Consider the following 24,655-nt stretch of genomic DNA (forward strand, 5'->3'; position numbering starts at 1 on the left):
GTCCCTACCGGATCTACGTCATCAAACTTGCACCCTCCTTTCCTAAGAACCCTTCCCTTAACCACCCGACAAATATGCTGACTAACTTGTTTGTCCGTGTCTCCCTTCCCGGCCTCTGGTTCTTGCTGATCTGTTTTGCTGCTGGGCCCTCCTGCTGTGTTCCTGTGTCTCTGTCTTTCTCTGGGGCGCTTGCCTGAACACAGGCTTCATAGATGGAGCGGAGCTCTGCGCACTGCAGGGCCATTCATCAGCCAGTGGCTATTTGGTACTCACGTGGAGGAGCCTGCCTCTCCAACCCTCAGGACGATGGGTAGAGTGCCGGAAACCTGCCCCGTGTGGCCCTCTGTGGGCTCATGCAAGTTGTGACTCACGTCTTTCCTGTTGAGAGAGAGAGCAGACATTGTAGGGAGCAAACTCATACACTTGGGCAAACTGAGGGCAAATGCCCAAACCTGGTCAGGTGGGAGCACCTGGAATGCACTTGTCCAGGGAATCTGCCCCTCAGCTCTGCAGCTTCCACTGCCCAGGGGTCTCAGGGGCCTCTTGGGAGGGGCTGAATCCCCAGTGATATGGATCCCCAGAAAGCTTTCTCCTTTCCAAAATCAGGACAAAGGAAGGCTAGTGTTGTGCCCAGTGGTGCCAAAAGGTAAGGCTGATTTAAAATAAAAATGTGCCTTCAGCCCTTTGTCTGGGGACTTGTGTTGTTCTGTTAACCCTGTCTGCTGGGCTTTAGGGAAGTGTACCCCACCTTCTCCAGACTGTATATTTTGAAGAAATTTAAGAGTTTGAGGTTGATCCATCAGCAGAAGCACCCAAATTCTCTTGTCCTAGACATTGATTCAGGAATTAATCTCTAGCAAATTCCAACCTAGTGGCACCTTATGACCTCTTATTTTTTCTTTTTACTTTTCTGTATACCACTTTGTGTCCACCCAGGGTGTCTGAAAATGAGCTGTGACCCCTAACAATATATGCGTATTTCTTCAAATCAATTTTCCAACTGGGGTGTTGCCCAAGCCTCAAAATTACCAGGTTCCAATTCTAGGGGTTGGAGTAGCCATTCTATAGAATGAGATGACATGTTCTTAGAATTCTAACTGTACACGGATTATTCTTTAACACAAAACTATTATTCTATGGATTTTAAATAGTTTATCAGTTCTATACTTAACTCTAAATATTCTTGGGGCTAAAACATACCTATCTAATAATAATCAAACAGTCGTGCGATTCCAAACAAGTTGGAATTGCCTTCCCAAACTTGTTTTTTTGGGGGGTGGGGGTGGGGGGTTTCCTCAGCTGGCTGAGAGACCCCAGGCAAGGGAAGAGGAAGAAATTTCTTTTTGTGACTCTAATGGAATGGACTACATCCTTTTTTTTTTTTTAAAAAAAATATTTTTATTGATTTCAGAGAGGAAGAGAGAGGGAGAGAGATAGAAACATCAAGCATGAGAGAGAATCATTGATCGGCTGCCTCCTACATGCCCTTACTGGGGGTTAAGCCCACAACCTGGGCATGTGCCCTGACCAGGAATTGAACCATGACCCTATGAACCATGGTTCATAGGTTGATACTCAACCACTGAGCCATGCCGGCTGGGCACAGAGCTTATTTTTTAAACTGAGGTAGGAACGAGTGCCAGGCTGCTGCCTGGCCGGTGAGCTGGAGCTTCCACCATGACTTAGTGGCATTGTTTTGGCTAAACGTGCTCACCTCTGGGAACAGGACCTGAACTGTTTTGGTTGGTTGGTTTGCCTCTTTGTAGTTATTGTAAGTCTTTTAGTCCCAGGAACTGCTTTGAACAATGCTGAGAAGAAAAATATCAGTTAAAGACAAAAACGAGTTAAAAACACGTGCCCCTGCGGAGTGCGTCGATGGCATGCGTGCGTGCCGAGACTGACCGGTTGTGGTGACCTTTCCGTATTCACGCCACAAACGAGTGCAGGTCCTCAAAGCTGGTGCTGGGCATTGGACATGCAGTGTGTGCCAGGCGCCCTGCGTTATCTCAGGGAATCTTCACAACAACCCTGTGATGGAGGCTCTTAACCTGCTCTTTGCAGACGAGTAAACAGAGAGGGAAGTACCCTGCCCGGGGTCCTGCAGCCAGCCAGCAGCTCGTAGGTGTGGAGCGAGGACTCAGAGCGGGTCTATGAGACTCAGCAGCTCACGTGCATCACCTGACAGGTTTACTGCCTTTCCTCTGCATCTTCATTAGGTATTTTTAGCGCCTAATTACCCCTGCCCTGAGCTGGGTGCTGTGAAGGGGAGTTACACAGGCCCACGGGCACTGTGACTGTGGACACCCACTGACTCAGCCCTGGGACACAGCGAGGCGGAGGTGCAGAGAGTCCCTGGGGTCCTATTGTTGGGGGGACCAGGATGCTAAAGTGCTTCAGGGATGGGGGGCTGGTGGGCAGGGATGTAGAGGAAGGAAGGGGCTCCTCTGGACCAAGCAGAACCCTCCATCACCATGGAAACCTTTCCCCTTTCCCCTGGTGTTCTTCTTTAGGTCTCAAAAGCTGATTTTGTTTTCCTTTCGTATGAAAGAGCCAGGTGGACACCCAAAAACATTTGAGAAATATAGAAATAGAAAAATAAATGACTCCAACACTGCTTGACATTTCTCAGCCTTGGTTATTTTCAGTGTATTGTTATTTGTTTTACCAAACAAATACATGTTCATAGTTTAAGACATTCAAATAGTACTTCCTATAGGCCAGTGGTTCTCAACCTTCCCAATGCCGCGACCCTTTAATAAGTTCCTCATGTTGTGGTGACCCCCAACCATAAAATTATTTTCATTGCTACTTCATAACTGTAATTTTGCTACTGTTCTGAATCGTAATGTAAATATCTGATATGCTATATGTGTTTTCCGATGGTCGTGACCCGCAGGTTGAGAACCACTGCTATAGGCTTAGAATGGCCAACAGTGGCCCGAACTCCCTTTCTTCCCGCCCTGTACCCTTCAGGCTCTCAGGTGCTGTTCTGGATTTGTACCTCCATGTTTCTAAAAAAAAAAAAAAAAAAAAAAAAAAAATGCTTAAATGGCTTTATTTATCGTTTATTAATTTGATTGAGTTTTGCCATTAAAAATGAGGACTTAGGCCGAACTGGTTTGGCTCAGTGGATAGAGCGTCGGCCTGCGGACTGAATGGTCCCAGGTTCGATTCCGGTCAAGGGCATGTACCTTGGTTGCGGGCACATCCCTACTGGGGGGCATGCAGGAGGCAGCTGATCGATCTCTCTCATCGATGTTTCTAACTCTCTATCCCTCTCCCTTCTTCTCTGTAAAAATTCAATAAAATATATTTTTAAAAAAATGAGGACTTAGATCCCTTCAAGTGCCCTCTTCCCTCTGTGCCCACTCTCACCACTAAACACATAATCCCCCTTCCCCATCCTCCAGGTAGTAATGGCCCCATTTTTGGGTGAGTCTGGGGTCAGTGTTTACATAATAACTATTCAAAAAGTGCTCATAGCTGAGCCACATAATGTGCTAGGAGTATATATTCTTTCTTTCACAACTCCTCCTCCTCCTCCCTCACTCCCATCTCACCGTGGCATTCACAACTATCTCATTTTCCCTTCATTTCGTTTTCTAAATATCTCTCCTCAACTCTTTGTAAAAAATAGGTTTTATTGATTTTTGGAGAGAGGAAGGGAGAGGGATAGAGAGATAGAAATATGATTGACTGCCTCCTGTATGACCCACAGAGGATCGAGCGAGCCCACAACCCAGGCATGTGCCCTAACCTGGAATCAAACGACGTTCAACCATTCAGCCACATTGGCTGAGCTTCTCCCATCTCTTTTCTTCCACTCTTCTCTCTGTACAGTCCTCCCATCAGATAGTCTAGTAGCTGTATCATCTCCCCTGGTGCCATCTCTCCCAGAATCCTCCACCCTGATCAGTGGCCCTTCCTGCCAGCTGCTCCACTGTCTTCCTGGGTTTTCCCATCTCCTCTCTGTCTCCCCAGCAATTCCAGTTGCCCAGTTTCTGTGTTGGAACAACTGCATCCATATCCCATGCCGTTCTGTTCCTTGCTTTGATTGAACTCACCATCTACGAACTTCCTGAGAAAGAGCAAGAGGTAAATTGTTAGAGTCCTGGACTGAGTTTTGAAGTCACCAGCCTAGAAGCATCATTGTGCCTTTCTTTGTACACCAGGACTCCCCTGGCACTTCCCAACCAGCTTGTGGTGAACCCATCCCCTAGGACAACAGTACTGCATGTCCTCAGCTGGCACGAGGCCACGGCCCATGCCTGACAAGTGCCAATCAACAGCACTGTCTCAATAATACCTTAGCCTCAACACCCAAGGTTTATGCTGCATTAATCACCTAATAAAGAAACCTTCACAGGTTTCTAATTACCAGCCTCATCTTCACACTAGGCCCATTTCAAGAAGTGCCATTTTATACGCTGGAGTGCTTATAGTCACTCAACAAACATTTATTGTCTACCGTATACAAGACACCATGGCAGGGCTTTACCATGGTGTTTCTGATTCAGTCTTTACGGCAATCCTGTGAAGTGGGCATTATTGCCGTTTGTAAATGAGGAGACAGTTTCAGAGATTAAAGCTTCTCTGGCTATTCATTCAACGCACTTCCTGAGTACCTACTGTGTGCTAGGTGCTGGGGATCCTGCAGGGGCAGACACACATGTCCCTGGCCTCGCCAAGTGTCTGGTCCAGCCAAGAGCAACGGGCATGAAACACATGATTTTGTAAGTAGTTTCTGAAATACATTTGAGACAGTGCCATGAAAAAGAAGTGTGATCTGCCGTGTCCCGGGCTGAGAAGTCAGAGGTGAATTTCCGGAGGCCCTGCCTTAGGTCTGAAGATCAGTCGGAAGGGAGAGAGGAGGAAGAGCACAAGCGAAGGCTCAGAGGCAGAGAGGGGCTCTGAGTAAGGGAGGGACGGAAAGACAGGTGTGGCCAGAGCCGCATGTGAGGCAGGCAGCTGGACGGGCCCCAGGTCAGGAAGCAGGTCACGGAGGGCCTGTGTGCTCCATTATGAAGCCTGCATGTTACCTCCGAGAACACGAGGGCGCGATGGACTGAAAGGATGAGATTCGCTGGGTCAAAACGCATTCTGGTTGTTGTGGGGGCACGACCGGGGAGGGGATGGAAGTGGACACAGGCAAAGCCAAGAGGAGGCTGCTCCAGACATTACACCCGAGGTGATGGCTGCTTCGCACGAGGGGTGCAGGTGGGGACGGGGAAAAGTGGGGGGGACCCAGGAGGCGTTTGGCAAGAGGGCTTGCTGAAGATCACGGGGAGCAGAGCCGGGGTTTGAAGCCAGCTCTGGTGGTGACAGAGCTAACACAAAAGCTGCGTTTTCCTCTGTGCCAGGGCACCTCTTCTCTCCCGGCGCGGTGGCTGGGATGCGAAGTCACCACCCAATAATTACGAGGAATCTCTGTCTTCCCGGTGCCATGCTCGCTCCTACAACACCCGTGCAGTATGTCAGTCATTTGGGATGTGAGAAGGAAACGCAGCCACTGCCTTTGAGGGCTCACAGCCTAATAAAGACAGTAGGAAGGTAAACAAGGCCCCAAACCAAAATGAAACTCGAGGAAGTCACAGAAGCTCTGAAGCATATCCAGTTCTCCCCGACTCCAGGGCTGCAGTTCTTGACTTTGACTCCAACCCCCCCCCCCCCACCCCCCCAAGCAAGGCCTTTAATGGTCCTAGAGCAGGGGTGGGCCGAACTTTTTGACTCGAGGGCCACAATGGGTTCTTAAACTGGACCGGAGGGCCGGAACAAAAGCATGGATCGAGTGTTTGTGTGAACTAATATAAATTCAAAGTAAACATCATTACATAAAAGGGTACGGTCTTTTTTTTTTTTTTAGTTTTATTCATTTCAAACGGGCCGGATGCGGCCCGCGGGCCGTAGTTTGCCCACGGCTGTTAGAACTAGGTTGCATTTTCCTAAAACAGACTTAGATTCGCCCGATTCTCATCCTGGCCAGACATTGTCTTTCTCAGGAGCAATAGAAACACATTTGAAATTATTTTTATTATTTTTTCAGTCCAAATAAGTAATTGATCTTCATGAATTTTATGGGTCAATGTTTTTAAACCTTCTCACGAATGAACTTCTTGGTCCTGGGGGCAGACGTTACGCAGTTGGAGAATATGACCTACATTTCCTGTAACATTGTTAGTTTTCATGTGTACCAACTATTGTGTGACCACGTACCCAGATTTGGTTTGAAAATAGGGTTTGCCTCTCACGAGGGGTAGGTAGGGACTTGAGGGTGCGTGTCTACAAGGGAAGCTCTGAGGTTCAGTTTGCAAAGGGGATTCAGGGACCTGCAGATCTTGTGGCTTCTAGACAAGGGACTCCCTTGGGAATTCGGGCTGTGTTCCTTGGGGACCTTCTCTGAGCTGCCGTAGGGAGAGGGCTAGGGTAAATGGGGGCGGGGGGCGGGGAGTGGGGAGGGGAGGCGAGGGGGAAGAACAACTGTTGCTTATGGCACATTGTTTGTTCTCAAAGGTTGCAAAATCCCGTGTTCCCTCATCCAGGCCTTAACAAAATAGTTTGAAGTACATAAAGAAAGTGGTGCCCTGACCGGTTTGGCTCAGTGGATAGAGCGTCGGCCTGCGGATCAAAGGGTCCCAGGTTCGATTCCAGTCAAGGGCATGTACCTGGGTTTCGGGCACATCCCCAGTGGGGGGTGTGCAGGAGGCAGCCGATCGATGTTCCTCTCTCATCGATGTTTCTAACTCTCTATTCCTCTCCCTTCCTCGCTGTAAAAAATCAATAAAATATATTAAAAAAAAGAAAGAAAGTTTTGTTCAGTTAAGTATTTATTTCACATAAATAATGTGTAAACACAATTTACAAATAACTCCAGATGATAAAATATTCTTTATTGTAAATTCCTTATAGCCATTGGATTCCCACAGAATGCTTTTTTTTTTTGTTGACGTTTGCTCTGGGCTCTTGTATCCGGAGTGTAGCCAATCTATGATTTCAATCCATGAAGAAGTGTAGCTTTTCACATGAGTTTAAGTTGATATTTCCCTTTGTGAAGAGTAAGAAAAAAGTGAAATGGCAAAGCTGTAGGTCAGGCCTTCAATCATTTGTCAGTGACATGAGCAATGTCTTTGCTGAATGGAAAGATAGTTTTCGGATATCAGGATTTTTTGCACTCAATTGTCTGCGCTATTCACAACAGGTTGATTATAGACACAGGTTAAAATTTAATCTGAATTTTTAACATTTCTCCATCACTGTGTTAAAAGTCTCGACCAGGGATCAATAAACCATGGTCCATGGGCCCGATCTGTTGTTGTGAATAAAGTTTATTGGCACACAGCCTGCCCATTGGCTTCCTGTGTTACCTATGGTTATTTTTGCACAATTGCAGTTAGACACAGACTGTATGGACGCAAAGCTGAAAACATTCATTATCTGGCTCTTTACAGAATAACGTTTGCCAACCCCAGGTCAACAAAACAATAAACCAAGCCTTGATCTGCGGTGCTTGGTTTGTAATGTTTGCTGATTTGTAGTGTTTGGGGAAAACCCAGAGTTTTGAAGTGGTCGTGCTAGGTTGATGCCCGGGACGTTGGGGTGTGGAGTAGACAGCTGCATATACGAGTCCGAAATGCACATGGAGAGGCTAGGTTGTGGGTGCATACTTTAGGAATCACCAGTAGGTAGATGGCATTTGAAGGCATGAGACTGGATTACCCCATTGTTGAGGGAGATCAGATACAGAGGAGAAGTGCCCGAGGATTAGGTTTTGGTGAGGACCCTGTAAAGGAGACCCTGTATTTATAAAATGAGGAGGCACAGCCCTGGCCGGTTTGGCTCGGTGGGTAGAGCGTCGGCCTGCGGACTGAAGGGTCCCGGGTTTGAATCCAGTCAAGGGCACATTGATCCCCAGTAGAGGGCGCACTGGAGGCAGCCGATCAATGATTCTCATCCTTGATGTTTCTATCTCTCTCTCCCTCTCCCTCCCTGGAATCAATAAAAATATTTTTAAACAACGAGGAGGCACAAAGACTCTTCTTTGTTGGGGCATTTATAAAAGCATTACTTGAAATGGTTTGGGTAAGCCCTCTTACTAGTCCCATGGACCCAGGCTCGTGGCCGCTGCTACAGTGAGTGCTTCTTGCTTTGTCACTCTTTCTCAGAGAAGACATAGTGATATTTGGCAAACTTTCTCCACATCAGTTTTAAATGAAAATGTAAGTCATATGACTTCCTAGTGCAGTGATGGTGAACCTTTTGAGCTCAGCGTGTCAGCATTTTGAAAAACCCTAACTTAACTCTGATGCCATGTCACATATAGAACTTTTTTGATATTTGCAAAGACTTATATTTTTGATATTTATTTTATATATTTAAATACCATTTAACAAAGAAAAATCAACCAAAAAAATGAGTTCGCGTGTCAGTGTCATAGGTTCGCCATCACTGTTCTAGTGTGTTCTACAGCCAAGCAAATAGCAATGGCGGCCACGGAAACACTGGGCGCTTCTGCAGTGGCCAGGCTGGAAGAACAAGAAGCGAGTGAACTTGCTCCTCCCCAGCGGAGAGCCCTGGAGAGCTGTGTCACAAGCACCACAGTAGCTTCAATGTAAGTGTCTTCCCTTCTTTCGAGTGTCAGTGTTCTCACTGGTAGCTTAACTTCTCTGAACCTCCATTTCCTTATCAGTAATGACTAATTATTCCCATCATAGGGTGTTTATAAAGATTAAATAATTTTAAATAGATTAAAGCAAAGTGAGATGCAAATATAGAAGCGGAAATGACCGCGCGGATAAGATGGCTCCATTGGCACAATAACGGATGTTCACCCTTTGTATAAACAGTCAGGATTTCTATTCATACTCAACGCCCTTACTACCTTCAGGACCCCCACATTCCAAACAGACGTGAGAGCATCCCCCACGATGATGTCATACACTTCCTGTTGGCCTGAAGAATTAGGAGGACGAGCTGACTGATCAAGCACATGAAGTTGATGAACAGCAAGCGGGAACGTGCAGGGTGAAAACGATTATGACCATGCTAGTCTTGATTCTGAATTCATTTTAGGTTAACGCATGGGGTAAGTATATGTTGAGGCGGTTACAGAGATGGGAGAGGGCTGGATTTCTCACAGGGTCCGTGGATCTGGGTTCTAGCCTTGACATTCACAGACCATCTCTGTACAATACTTCCATTGCTCAATAAAGAAGTGGGATCCAAGCCCCACGGAGCCTTCTAGTTCTTTCTTGATGGGATTCTGTGACTTCACCTTTTTGGAGACTAGAAAGCCATTGGTCTCAGTCTAATTATTTCAATGTCATTCCACCAGGTGGCGATGTTTCCTTAACCCCAAAGCAAGCTTTCATTTTGGGGAACGGGGTGGGAGCCAAGTTTTATTGCCCGAACCTGCAAAAGAATGATCCTCCAATGCTGTGGAGTGAAAAAGGAAAATTGTTTTCTGAACAACGTAGGCAGTTTCTGCTGGAAACCGACAGGTACCTTGTTTAGAGATTTCTCCTCTCTTCAGGGAACACCAGGAGGAATTTTATCTTCCATGGTTACATACTAGTACATAGAGAGCTGGGAGAGGTTGGAACAGGTGGGCCCTAGGGAGGCCTAGTAGGCAGTGCAGATGTACCCTAGCCGGTGGGCATGCATGAGTCCCGCAAAACTCCATCCAGAGAGGGGCACCAGGCGTCCCCAGGCCACGCAGGACTAGGAGTTGCGGGGGGAGCGCCTGAGCAAAGATGGTTCTGTCAGAATCAGACTGCTTTACCTGAAGGTCAGAGATGCAAGAGAGCAGCATATAGGCCCAGCGCCCTTCTCACGCAGACAGGAAAACTGAGGCCCAGGGTGAGTCTGTTCTCCTGATTCTACCTCCTTGCCAAACTACTTTTTACTTGCACATTTCAAATCTGCTTTTCCAATGCCTCATCTCACGTTCTGGACTAGCACACCTTGTTTAAACTGCTGGCCTCGGGGTGCCAAGCCCCTGCGCGTATGCCCACCGGACACGCTCACTGAACAAGACTCCAAGAGCTGACTGATTTGTTAAAGACAGCAGGGAAGAAAAGTCTTTTAAGATAATTGTTTATTCCTATAAGACAAATCTCACAGTAGGGATTGCTGTTTTTATTTTTGCATGTAATAATAATAATGAGCATTTAGTATTTCCTATGGACTAGGCTCTGTGTTAAGCTCTTGACATCATTATATCATATAGTAATCCTCCTAACAAAGCTGTGAAGTAGCTATTACTATTCAGTTATTTATACAGGCTCAGAGAGGTTAAGTAACCCTCCCAAGGTCACACAGCTGGAAAGGGCAGAGCCAACCTTCACATCCTGATTTACCTAACGCCAAATTCGCTTCCACGTTGTATTTCATGACGCAGTCTCCTGGATAGGACCTGAGATAGAAACTTATTGGCATTTCTTACTGAAACACCAGTCGCTATCTCATCATTTTCCTGTTGTGGCATGAAGGCTCGGTGATAGTGAGCCAACTCAGAGCCTGGAGACTTGGTGACATCAGTGACACGCCCACAGGACACTCAGAACATGGCCACCTGGTTGATGAGAGATACTCCTGAAAGCTGTCAGCTTCAGAATCGAGGACTCAATTAGAATCAGTTTGTTTGGAAATTCTGGAGGCATGATCTCATTTGGTCCCCATGACTACTGTGTCCCCACCTCACAGGGGAGGACAATGTAGCAAATACAGGAAATTGTCCTAAAGAAATGAATGCCAGACACAAATGGTCTTCTGAAATCGAGGTTCCTGATTTCCCTCCACAGGGTGTGAAATGGAAATAAGATGTAGATGAACTTAACAGTCAGCGCCCAGAGCAGTGCTTACTGTCACAGAAGAAGAGAGGAGGATTTCCAGTCTGACAGAGTTGGATTCCCGAACCAACCCCATCCCCTTCTAACCATGGGACCTCGGGCAAATTACCTCACCTCTGCTGAGTCTCAATTTCATCATCTTCCAGAAGGGGACGATTTTATACAGTACATCCCAGGGCTGCTGTGACATTAAATGACATCGTGTATGTCGAGGGCCTGGCGTAGTTTCGGCAGTATAGTCCGCGTTCAGTAAGTACCCGTGATGACGAGGAAGGTGGCTGCTCTCATTGCTCTTCCGGCTCACAGCCCAGCCTTAGCCCAGATCCTTCTTTATGAACACTGGGAGCCCCTTTCGAACCTCTGAACCCATTTAAAGGCCAATTACCTCGAAGGCCCTTCTGTGTCTGCTTGTTGAGAGCTCATTTGTCTCTGGAAGACCTTCATCCTCCATGTTTCTGTTCCATTTAAAAAATTTTTTTACACCCTGGTATGTGGGGCTCAGTTGGTTGGACATTGTCCTGTGCACTGAAAGGTCGCCAGTTTGATTCCTGGTTGGGGCACATGCCAGTGTTGCAGGCTCTGTCCCCAGTAGCGGGTGTGCAGGAGGCAACAGATCAATGATTCTCGCTCATCATTGATGTTTCTGTATCTCCCTCTTCCTCAATTTAATGAAAAAGATTTAAATTTTACTATTTATTCATTCATTTACTTAATTTTTATTAAATTGATTGGGGCAACATTGGTTAATAACATTATATACGTTTCAGGTGTACAAATTTATAATACAACATCTGTGTATGTTTTTGCCAGACTCTAGAATTGAGGTAGTGAATTCTCAGGGCTTCAGCAGCCTTGGTCTATGATGCATTTATTCCCCATGCCTAATAAATGTTCAATGAATAAATAAGAGACAATAACACTATAAAAACCAAGAGTAAAAATAAGTATCCTTACATGTGCTTTAGATCTTAAATTTATATTCAGGCTGCTGAGAGCCAATGTGTGTCTGAGAGAGATTTTACAAAGGACTGGAGTGTTGTGACCGAAGGAAAGGGCAAGTATCCAACATGGGGAGGCTGGATGGACAGTCACCTGGGTCAAAAGGCAGCTCCATTTTCCATTTTTTGAGGAAACCACCGGTTCGCATTCCCACCAGCAGTGCACCAGGGTTTCCTTTTCTCCACATCCTCGCCACCACTTGTTTGTTGATTTTATTTATGATAGCCGTTCTGGCAGGTGTGAGGTGATGTCTCATTGTGATTTTAATTTGCATCTCTGATAATTAGTAGCGTTTAGCATTTTTTTTCATATGTCCATTGGCCATCTGTATGTTCTCTGTGAAGAAGTGTCTATTCAGGTCCTTTACCCATTTTTTAATTGGATTGTTTGTCTCCCTGGTGTTGTATGAGTTCTTTATAAATTTTGGAAATCAACCCTTTATCAGATGCATCATTGGCATATATGTTCTCCCATACGGTGGGCTCTCTTTCCATTTGGTTGATGGTTTCTTTTGCTGTGCAGAAGCTTTTTAGTTTGATGTAGTCCCATTGTTCCTTTTTCCTTACCCAAGGAGACATATCAGAAAAAAATATTGCTATGAGACATGTCTGAGATTTTAATGCCCCTAGTTTCTTCTAGGATTTTTATGGTTTTGTGACTTATATTTATGTCTTTTATCCATTTTGAGTTTATTCTTGTGTATGGTGTCAGTTGGTGGTCTAGTTTCATATTTTTTTCCATGTACCTGCCCAATTCTTTCAACCTCATCTTTTTTTAATGTTTTATTTTTTTAAAATTAAATCTTTATTGTTCAGATTATTACAGTTGTTCCTATTTTCCCCCCCATAGCTCCCCTCTACCCGGTTCCCACCCCACCCTCTGCCCTTACCCCGCCCCCCACACTGTCCTCATCCATAGGTGTACGATTTTTGTCCATTCTCTTCCTGCACCCCCACACCCTTTTCCCCCTGAGAATAGCCAGTCCACTCTCTTTCTATGCCCCTGATTCTATTATATTTACCAGTTTATTCTGTTCATCAGATTATTTATTAACACCATCTATTGATGAGACTCTTCATTCCATTATATGTTCTTGCCACCTTTGTTAAGTATTAATTGATCTGGGTTGATTTCTGGGCTCTATGTTCTGTTTTATTGATCTATATGCTTGTTCTTAAGTGAATACCCAGCTGTTTTGACTACTAGGGCCTTGTATTATTGTTTGATATCATGTATTGTGATATCTCTAATGTTGTTCTTGCTCAAGATTGCTGAGACTATTTGGGATCTTTTTGAGTTCCATATAAATTTTTGAAATATTAGTTTTAGATCTGTGAAATATGCCATTGTATTTTAATGGGAATTGTGTTGAATCTATGGGTTGCTTTGGGTAGTAGGAACATTTCATTGATGTTAATTCTTCCAATCCATGAACATGGTATATGCTTGCACTTATTTGTATCTCCCTCAATTTCTTTCTTCAGTGTACTATAGTTTTTTGAATGCAGGTCTTTTACCTTCTCAGTTAAATATATTCCTAGGTACATTATTTTTTTTTGCACAGCAACAGTAAATTATATTGTTTTCTTAGTCTCTCTTGTTGATAGTTTATTATTGGTGTATAGAAATGCCTCTGATTTCTGAATATTAATTTTTTATCCTGCTATTTTGCCAGAATTATTTCTTAGATCTAGTACTTTGTTTTGGTGGTGTCTTTAGGGTTTTCTATGTACAATATCGTGTCATCTGTGAATAGTGACAGTTATATTTCTTCCCTTCCAATTTGGTTGCCTTTTATTTCTTCTTCTTGTCTGATGGCTGTGGATAGGATTTCCACTTCTATGTTAAATAAGAGTGGTGAAAGCGGACATCCATGTTTTGGTCCTAATCTTAAGGGAAACACTTTTACTTTTTGCCCATTGAGTATGATGTTTGCTGTGGTTTTGTCATATATGGCGTTTATTACATTGTGGTATGTTCCCTCTATTCCCAATGACATATTCCCACTTTGCTGAGTTTTTATCATAAATGGGTGCTGGATTTTATTAAGTGTTTTTCTGCATCTACTGATATGCTCATGTGGTTTTTATTTTCCATTTTGTTTATGTGGTGCATCACGTTTCTTGATTTGCAGATATTTTACCAATCTTGCCTCCCCAGAATAAATCTCACTTGATCATGGTATATGATCTTTATATATATATATATATATATATATATATATATATATATATATATTTGATTTTTTACAGAAAGGAAGGGAGAGGGATAGAGAGTTAGAAACATTGATGAGAAAGAAGCATTGATCATTTGCCTCCTGCACACCCCCCACTGGGGATGTGCCTGCAACCAAGGTACATGCCCTTGACCGGAATCGAACCTGGGACCCTTCAGTCCCTAGCCCGACGCTCTATCCAGTGAGCCAAACTGGCCAGGGCATGATCTTTTTAATGTATCACTAGATCTGGTTTGCTAACGTTTTGTTGAGAATTTTAGCAGCTATATTCATCAGGGATATTGGTCTATAATTTCCTTTCTTTGTAGTGTATTTATCTTGTTTTGGAATTAGGGTAATTCTGGCATCATAAAATGAGTTTGGGAGTTGCCCTCCTCTTGGATTTTCTGGAATAGTTTGAGAAAAATAAGTGTTAGTTGGTCTTTGAATGTTTGATGAAATTCACCGGTGACGCCATCCAGTCCAGAACTTTTATTTGTTGGGAGTTTTTAAATTACTGTTTCAATTTCACTAGTTGTAATCTGCACATTCAGATTCTCTGATTCTTCCTGATTCAGTTTTAAAAGATTATGCTTGTAGGAATTTATCCATTTCCTCTCTATTGTCAAATTTGTTGGCATATAGTTCTTTTTAATATTTTCTTAAAATCCTTTGTATTTATCTGGTGTCAATTGTTACTTCTCTCTCATTTCTGATTTTATCTATTTGGGTCCTCTTCCCCCCCCCCCCCCGCCCCCTCCCCCCCCGCCCCCAGGAGTCTGGTTAAAGGTTTGTCAATCTTATTTAAATTTTTAAAAATCCTGTTCTTGGTTTCATTGGTCTTTTGTATTTTTTTTAGACTCTATTTATTTCTGCTCTAATGTAATAAATAGGGAGTCATTATGGTCTCCCACCCTCAAGTCATTTAAGTATAAAATTAAATTGTTATTTGAGATTTTTCTTGTTTCTTGAGGTAGGCCTGTAATGCTATGAATTTTCCTCCTAGGACATCTTTTGCAGTGTCCCATAGATTTTGGGTTGTTGTGTTCTCATTTTTATTTGTTTCAAGGTAATTTCTGATTTCTGTCTTGATCTCATTGTTAACCCATTCATTGTCTAGTAACATGTTATTTAGTCTCCATGACTTTGTGTCTTTTTCAATTATTTTCTTTGGTTGATTTCTAGTTTCGTTCCATTATGGTCAGAGAAGATGCTTGATATGACTTCAATCTTCTTAAATTTATTGAGGCTTGTTTTTTGTCCTAACATGTGGTCTATCCTGGAAAACGTTCCATGTACACTTGAATAGAATGTATATTTTGCTGCTTTGGGGTGAAATGCTCTGAACATATCAATTAAATCCATTTGATCTAGTATGTCATTTAAGGCTGCTGTCTCCTCATTGATTTTGTCTGGGAGATCTATCCATTGATGTCAATGGGGTGTTAAAATTCCCTACTATGACTGTGTTACTGTCAATATCTCCCTTTATGTCCATCAAGATTTGCTTTACATATTAAGTATTCCTACATTGGCTGCATGAAAGTTTATAGTTATATTCTCTTGTGAGATAGCTCTTTTTATCATTACGTAGTGTCCTTTTTTGTCTCTTACTATAGCCTTTGTTTTAAAGTCTATTTTGTCAGATATAAGTATTGCTACCCAAACTTTTAAAAAAATTTCCATTTGCATGAAATATCTTTTTTCCATCCTTTTACTTTTAGTCTTTGTGTATCTTTCCTTCTGTGGTGGGTCTCCTATAGACAACATATAAATGGGTCTTGCTTTCTTATTCATTCAGCTACCCTATGTCTTTTGATTGGTGGATTTAAGCCATTTATATTTAAAATGAGTATTGACAGGTACATATTTCTTGGCATTTTTTTAACTATGTTTTTCTTCTTCCTATTCTTTTATTTTCCTCTTCTTAAAGCAAGCCCTATAATATTTCTTATAATTCTGGTTTGGTGGTACCAAACTCCTTCAGCCCCCTGGGAAGCTCCCCCCACCTGCCCCCTGGGAAGCTTTTTATTTCTCCTTCAATTTTAAATGATAGCTTTGCTGGGTTAGGGGTTAGGGTTAGAGTTATAAGGCCCCCTAAAAATGAAGCAGACATCAGGGCCCACCATGTTCCCCATTGATCTTAGTTGTCCAGATTTGGAGTCACCATGCTCCCCAGGTATCCTAGTTGTCCATACTGGGGACTGTCATGACCCATTGACAATATCATAAAGGGTGAAAAGACTGTAGACAGATAAAAACCACCATTGAGGCTGAAGATGTGCTTTTGAACTGAACATTCATGACAGTTTAGCCAAATACATGAAATGCTCTTATTTCCTTAAAGCTTTATAAATGACCAACAGAGAACATATATTATTTTTTAAGCCTATATTTCAAGTATTAAGAAAAAGTAACCATGATGTGACTATAAAGTACCAGCCCTAAGTAAATCCCCAGTTCCCACTGCCAAAAGGGATATTCAGTGATGTCACAAGGGAATTTCCTATAGGACTCCAAGTGCGCTCTCTCTGTGGTACAGGCAAGGCTTGAGGTTCCAGAGGTCCGCAGGGGGCAGGAGAAGGAAGGCGGGGCATACTCTGAAAAAGTGAATAGGTATAGAACTCACTAGGAATATCAGAAAAGACTGCTAATGAGCACAATTTACAATAGCCGAGATCTGGAAACAGCTCAAATGCCCATCAGTAGATGAGTGGATAAAGAAAGCTGTGGTACATTTATACCATGGAATACTAGGCAGCAGTAAAAAAGGAGAATCTCTTACCCTCTAAGACAGCATGGAGAGACCTGGAGAGTATCATTCTAAGTGAAATAAGTCAGAGTCAAATGTGGAACCTAAGTAACAAAATAAACTGATGAACGGAGTGGATCCAGAGACATGGAAACATGGAACAGAGTGAGGAATCTCGGAGGGAAAGCGGGAAAGGGTGGGTGGGTAGGAGTTAATCAACCAAAGACCTTGTATGCATATATGCATAACCCATGGACACAGACAATAGGGTGCTGAAGGCCTGGGGCGGGGGCGGGGGGTGGTGGTGGATTGAAGGGGGTTAATGGGGGGTAAAGGCCTGTGTAATACTTTCAACAATAAATATTTAAAAAGAAAAAAAAGAAAGGATTGCTTAAGACTAGACTCCCACCCAAGCCTTTGTCCCCGAGTCCCAATGCCCACTCCTAAGATCAGAACTTGACCTCCACTAACCTATTCCTGGCTTCTGGGTGTAACATACATGCTTCTAACTTCTGGAGAATGGAGACTGTCTATTTGGGGCACATAGAACAGATAGGGTCAAGACAAAACATAAAAGATTTAAAGGAAATGAGGAAGTGCTTAATTCTTGAATGTGAAACTACTGAACTGGTCTGTCAAAATGTGTGTGTGCAATGGATGTGTGTGTATGTGTAGACGGCATGTATCATAAGTCTCTGAAGTTTTTCTAACTTTAGAAGTGTAAATGCTATCATAAAACACATCATTTGGAGCTTTAATTTTTATATTTTTATTATACTTATTTCATTTTGTGAATTTTAAATAACAAATCATTATTTCCAAGTGAAAATGGCAAAGATTGATGAAAACAATAACAAATTATAGAGACAAGTTTAAATACTTAGATAAGTATAAAGTAAGGGTCTACTTCTGCATGATGAAAGTAAAAGTTATTACGAGGGGAAAATAGGTTGAGATTGTAACAACGTGGATGAAACTGAAGGGCATTATGCTAAGTGAAATAGGCCAGACAGACAAAGACAAATAGTGCATATTGTCACTTATACGGGGAAGTAAAACACACACACAAATGTGAACTCACAGAAAGAATAAAAAGTGCTGCCAGAGGCTGGGGCTGGTAGAATCAGCAGAGAGAGGCTGGTCACAGGGTACACATTTTCAGTTACAAGATGAAGAAGACCTGGAGATCTAATAGTTGATCACACTGCATCGTATCTGAAATCTGCTGAGAGTAGAACTTAAATATTCCCCCCCCCCCACACACACAAAAATAAAAGTAAACATGTGCGGTGAAAAAAAAATGGAGCTGAGGACAGAGGAGATTCTGAGAGTATCAATCCCTGTGAAATAGCCCAAATTCCCAAGAGAACTTCAGACCTTCAAAAGCTATGAAATTGGAGTTTGGTGGATTCCAGCCAAGAGCACCAAGAGACACAGAAACCAGGCAATACCTGGCTTCCAAAAGGAATACATAGAAATTGATGAAGGTCTAGAACAGTGGTTCTCAACCTTCCTAATGCCGAGACCCTTTCATACAGTTCCTCATGTTGTGGTGACCCCCAGCCATAAAATTATTTTCGTTGCTATTTCATAACTGTAATTTTGCTACTGTTCTGAATCGTAATGTAAATATCTGATATGCAGGATGTATTTTCATTGTTACAAATTGAACATAATTAAAGCATAGTGATTAGTCACAAAAACAATATGTAATTAATATATGTGTTTTCCAATGGTCTTAGGCGACCCCTGTGAAAGGGTCGTTCGACTCCCAAAGGGGTCACGACCCACAGGTTGAGAACCGCTGGTCTAGAAGGTCCAGGAGAGTGGAGGGGTGGAGCCTGCTAGGCCTGGAGGGGGAGGGGCTGGGGTCCAGCTCACTCCCTTCTGCCCCCTCCCCCACACTCAGGAGCCCTTTGTGACCAGACCACAGCCCTGTGATGCGGACCTGGGTCTCTAGGCCGCAAGCCACTCCCAGCGCTCAGTTGCCTGAGGGCAGCAGTGCGATTCAGATGATGGAGAACCCCCTCTTTTCTCTGAAAAATGTTATTGCTACTTGGCAGAACACCAGTCCTTCCTGGGTATTGGATACCATCTTTGGCCTCCTGTGTGGACTGCTGCTCTTCCTTGTGACAGTCCATTTCTGGGAGAGAGATCAGTCCTTACCACCACCAAGGAAACATAGAAACAGCAGGAAGGTAAGGCGCCCTGGGCCCAGAAAAAACAGAGGTCATCTTTTTTCCAGCCTTATATCCACTTTTCTGAATCACCTAGAGAGACTCCCCAGACGGGAAGGGATAGAATGCCTGTTGTCAGGAGAGAATCGAACTTCACCCTTCAAGGAACAAGCCACGTGGGACAGGGGTTAGAGCAGGAGGGAGGATTTCTGTGCAAAGATCTCCGACCAGGAGGCCAGGTGGGTGGAGGGCTCTAGGGCGCAGTGACCAGTGGCCAAGGGTTGGATACTAAGAGTTGGATCGCTGTGGGGGACAGGCCCAGAGCCCTGGCTCACCAGCTGCCTTCCCACAGCAGGCATCTCGGGTGAGCCTCCCCTCTGTTGGGGGCTGGTCAGAGGGCAGGGCAGAGACCCCGAGAGCGGGGAGCAGAGGCTGGGGTGGGGCTGGGGCCGCAGGAAGCAGAGTCGTGGCACAGGGCGCTCCGACGGGCCTGCAGGTCTGAGTTTCTCGGTGTGTTTCTCGGGTGGAGGAACAGTGATGGAGGAAGTCCATGGTCAGTCTCAAATAGAAAACCTTTCTTTACTTTTTGCAAAGAAGAAAACCTGCGATGATGCTGATCCACTTCAAAAATAAAAGGGGGAAACCCAGAGCGCCCCAGTAGTTCCATGTAGAAGGTCATATTGTTCACGAACTCTGAGTGCCTGCTGCTGGTCTAGAGAGAGGAGGGTGAGCACGGGGTCCCAGCCCCTCGTTTGTGTCTTGTCTCCCAGCGTTCAATGGAGCCTAAAAGGAGGAGCAGGAGCAGGAGCAGGAAGAAAAGTGGAGTTTTGAAAGGTGAGCTGCCCCTCAGCCCTGCGCCTCCATCTGTCCTGTCCCGATGGCCCAGGGCCAGGGTCTGGAGTATGCCAACGGCAGAGCTGGGGAAGGAGGTCAGAAAGCGGATACTTCCCAGCAGGGATGTTAGGGACCAGTAGTGCCCGATGGGGAGGTGGGACCTCCAGGTCCGACTGTGGGCATGGTGTTGACCTTCGCTCAGATTCCTCCGAAGTGCCCCCTGCCTCCCCCACCCTCAGGGATGTTGGGAGGGCCACAGATGTAGAGGATGTGAAAGCACTTTGTAAATGACAAAGCACTCCTGTCAGAAGCCTTGCCATCACTGCCAGGGTTCATGTGACCTTGGCCATGATACTTGGGCTCTGGAGTCCACTCTCCCAGGTGTCTCTCTTAAAGGGCCACCAGGCCCTGCTCCATCATGTGACCCAGTCTCCTGCTTTGCAGCCTGCAGAGAGTGCCTGCAAGAACTAGAGGAGGCTCGGAGCCTCATTTCTCTCCTTGGAAGGTAAAGCATCTCCCCCTTCTCTCCTGAATCTCTAATGTGACTCCGGGGCTTAGAGGCCGCCTTGGACTCACCTGGTTGGGGCGAGGGGACCATGGGTTTGGGTTTGGCTATGGCCCTGGGGTGAGGGACAGCAGGAGCATGGGGAAGTCAGCCTGGGGGCCATGGAGGACCCTGCGCCCCAGGTGCCCACCACCGCCAGGCCTGCCCACCTGCTCCTGGCTGCAGCCTGTGCCTCCATCTCCTGCAGCCACCTCGGAAGGCCCCCTGAACAGGGTGGCCTTCATCAGTTCTCCTGTCAAGACTCTCCTGATGAGGTGTGCACAGCAGCGCCCGTTGAAGCCCACCTGCCCGGCGGGGAGCCCGCGGAAGATGCTGCTCCCGCCATATCCCCGTCGGCTTCTCTGGCTCCTCTACCTCTGGCCCCTACCCTGTCAGCAGAACATCAAGACCAATCTGACTTGAAGGGAACCCCACTGGGTACCATTGCAAAGAGCTCACTTCCCAGTAATGCCATTGTGGCACTGCCTAGCCGAGCCATCTCCCGCGTTGACCACTCAAGCTGTCCCCTTCCAGCCCTGACCTGGTTGCAAGAGGCTGCCAGAGCCTTGTACCTCTCAACCTCATCACAGCGCAAGTCCCAGCAAGAGCACCTGTCCCACCACCCACCCAAGGCCCCATTCCGGGGAGACCCCACAGACAGGCAGGTAGAGCCTGGTAGCCTCCCATTTGTCAACCCTGGAGTCCAGAGGCTGCTGGAGATTCTGCTCACCAAGAGGGCAGAACTGATGATGTGGAAGGAGAAGGAAAAGGAGGGGTCACTTTCAAAACAAATGGTCCCAGAATGCCACCTGCACTCTTTGGGGAGTATGTGGAAGTCCCTGGGTGCTGAGCAGGACACCCCAACCCCCCAACCCTGCTGGAGCCTGAGGGACAAACAAGAGCAGGTGCCTGGTCCTCAGCAGTTGTCACATATCAAGTTCCTGGAGGAGCATCTCCAGCAGAAATGCAGCCAGCTCTTCTGGGGTCTCCCCTCTCTGCACAGCGAGTCCCTGGTGGCTACTGCCTGGGTTTCAAAGAGCTCTTCTTACCTACAGCCTCTTTCAGTTTTATTCAATGGAAACTCTAATGACCTCCCAGTTCCAGTGCAGCTTAGAGCACCGGCAGGGCTTCCCCAGGCCCCACCCTTGCCCCTTCCTGGGGCCCAACCCCTACCTTCCCAGCCCCCACCTCTGGCTCCGATCCAGACCCAGACCCAGAATCTCACATCCTCCCTCTCAATCGGATCACCTTCTTCTCCGCACCAGATGGGGACCTCTGGGGTGTCTTGCCCTACAGCCCAGAACAAAAATATCCCTTGCATCCCAAATGAAATTCAACATCTGGAATGTTCCTTGTTGCAGAAGCAACAGAAAAGGGAGAAGGCTTTACCCTCTGTGACCAAAAGATCTCAGGACGTCTTTAGCCAACCCACTCCCAACCTTCCCCAGCATAGTGGGGTCTCCCAAGGCCCCGGGTCAGTTTCTGGTTTTCAGAGGGACTTTATCAGCCCTAATCTCCAGAAGCTACATCTTCAAAAGGGGCTCGTGGAAGATGAGCAGCGTGGCGGTCTGCACTTCAAGGTCCAGGTGTCTCTGGAATTGAAGCAACCTCAAGGCCAAGTTCCCCGGGTGTGTCAGGTACAAGATAAGCAGGGGCCCTTGCATCTCTCTGTGTTTGCAAGTAAAAGCAGCCAGGACCCACAGAAGATGGAGTCCAGGCACCAGAGAAAGTCCCATGGGAAGGGCCAACCAAGCAAAGACTTCAGTAGGCGTCTACGGCAATGTAGGAGGAAGAGGAGCCCAGAAGGTCTCTCCAGAGACTCAGCTACCTTTGTAGTGAAGGCTCTGGGAATCAGCTCCAAAAAGAAGTCAGAAAGAGACTTGAAGCCCCCAAAGACTGACTCAGGAACTTGCTTACCCAGAAGCACAGATCAGAACCATTTGGTCAGGAAGTTAGAGCAGATCGGTCAGGACTTGGACCCTCTGAGAGTCGATCAACCCTGGCTAGCTGACAACCATGCTTTTCCCAAGGGCAACATTCACATAGAAACCAGAAATCCAGCAACTTCAGAGAGTCGGGAACATTACGTGAACACCTCCCGCGAGCTTTCCTTCCTCAGTCCCAGCACTCGACAGATGCTGGAAGTACATTTTCTAAAGTTTCAGGTGAGGTGCGAGTGTGGCCTGTCCCTCCCGGCCTTGGAGCCCATAAATCTCAAGCTACATGAGGCTCAATATTCGCACCTTCCACAGTCCCCTTTGCCCAGTTCAGCTGCTTGTGTACCTGAGGTCCACTCAGAAGCCAAGTTCACCAAGGCCTTGGGAAAACAACCTCAGGCCTTTTCAGAAGAGGTGATAACAAAAGAGTCAGGTCGCCTCCCCACCACCTCTGCGAATGCAAGTAAAAGCAGCCAGGGGTCCTTTGAGAAAAGCCAGACGTCCATTGAAGGGACACCGTCTGGTTCTGGCCATGGGCTCTCAGAGGCCCCTCGAACTAAAGAGGAGAACAGGCCGTCTTCTCAGTCCCTCACACCCATCCTCCGTGGAAAAACCCAGCAGAACGGTACTGTCATGGCTGTCAAGAAAAAGAGCCCGAAGCCAAATCCAAGTTCAACAGTAGCCAGGAAGGAGGCAAAGCAGGAGAAAGGGACTCAGACTCCAGAAGATCCCTGCCAGAGGCCAGCGATACTAGAAAAGAAGGTATCATCCCACTCTTCAAGGGCTGAAGAGTCCAGGAAGGCAGTGGAGGCTGAGACGGACCCTGCTTGGGAAATCATTGTGGGACCCAGCGTGCTGGGCAATAGCCAAACCACTAATACGGATATGAAGAGATCAGGGTCTCCAGGACCCACTCAAAGGTCCTCACCCCTTGCAAACTCAGTTGCCCAATATCTAAAAGAGCCATGCCTTACAACAAAGAAGACCAGTAAGTATGAGCTTCAAGGGAAGGTAGAGTCAGGGAGCCAGCTTCCAGACCACGCCCCTGGCTTGCTTCTTCCAGACTGTTACAGTGACGTCCTCCTGCAAGACTATGCCACCGGCATGCTCATCCAAGACGATGTCACCAACGTGCTCCTGCAAGACCCTCACACGGATGTGCTGCTCGCTGCCGACATCTTGGCTTCTCACTGGGCACTGTGCGGTTCCCAGGGGAAAAAAACCAGTGGGGACATGCCAGCTGCCCAGGGGCCATATAACCTCATATGGAGTAGACAGAGCAGCCAGGGGCAGCAGGCACCCGGGATAGCAAAAGTTAAGGCCCCGTGGCAGAGCCAAAGAGAAATGTTGGTCCCCACTGATCAGAGGGAGGACAGGAGGAGGCCCCAACCAGGACCGCACAAAGAAGGGTTGGCAGAACGGAGGACCTCACAAGCCAAAGGGATGAGCCACCCCCCTCAGGTGAGAGGTAAAGGAGACACCTTCGGGAGGAAATACCTCCAACGCCTGCCAGAGGAAGAATTGGTTTTTGTAGAATGCAACTGTACAAAAAAGATGAGGCACTCTCTACAGGACAAAGGACCAAAAGACCCCCTTCAAAGAGGCCTGCCTGCCTCAGCCATTGGCCGGAGCCAGGAACCAGTCAAAAGCAGATCGTGTGTGGACACTGGGCCCGTTGAAGCTCAGGCAATCATGACAGCTGTGGGGCAGATCCTGGTGCAGAAGTTAGCATGTCACCAAGAACTTCATGCCCAGGAGTTCAATTAGCACACAAAACAATTCCAGGCCCCAGAAGGTGGGCATGGCCACAGGGTCTCTCCTCTCCAAAGCAGAGAAGAGTAATGAGATGGCCTCCAGTCACCGAGCCTGGAAGTGGAAGAGGACATAGGGGGGATAAATGGTGATGGAAAAAATTAAAAATTAAATTAAAAAAAATTGTCTCTCCTCTGGTCAATTGCAATGTGCTTCTCACTTTTTTTCCTGGTAGAAGAATTAAAAAAAAAAATTCAGTTCATAGAAAACCTGTTTTTTTTCTTCTTAGCACATCCTCTGCACTAATGCCTTCTTCCTACCACATATTTGTTTCTGAAATATAGGATTTTCCTCAGAGCTGGTGGCCTCCATCTGTGCCCTGCAGGGAGAAGAGAAGGGATCAGGGTTCATTCTTCCTGGAGGAAGGGGGCCATGGAGGGAGGTTGACAACACTGAGGCACACCTACCCTCACCCCCATTCCCTCAATACACCTGTTTCCATAATTCATCATCACAAAGACAAATGAAAGCATTCAGGGGTTGTTACGATGAGCAAAACGTTTAAGATCTGGCTCAGCTGTCCTCTCCTGCCTTCTCTCTA

General features: G+C 46.0%; 1 protein-coding gene across 1 annotated transcript; it reads left to right on the forward strand.

The window, feature by feature from the left end:
* Positions 1-8,477: 8,477 nt before the first annotated feature.
* Positions 8,478-24,069, forward strand: SPATA31E1 (SPATA31 subfamily E member 1). Its single transcript, XM_070426288.1, has 5 exons — positions 8,478-8,605; positions 18,771-19,008; positions 19,758-19,821; positions 20,266-20,326; positions 20,574-24,069. The coding sequence occupies exons 1-5, from the start codon at positions 8,478-8,480 to the stop codon at positions 24,067-24,069; spliced, it is 3,987 nt and encodes a 1,328-aa protein (XP_070282389.1).
* The last annotated feature ends 586 nt before the right edge of the window (positions 24,070-24,655 follow it).

This window comes from Myotis yumanensis, unplaced genomic scaffold, assembly GCF_028538775.1.
Source record: "Myotis yumanensis isolate MYYU_CA2020_CCGP unplaced genomic scaffold, mMyoYum1.0.hap1 SCAF_10, whole genome shotgun sequence".
In the NCBI taxonomy this organism is placed as follows: domain Eukaryota; kingdom Metazoa; phylum Chordata; class Mammalia; order Chiroptera; family Vespertilionidae; genus Myotis; species Myotis yumanensis.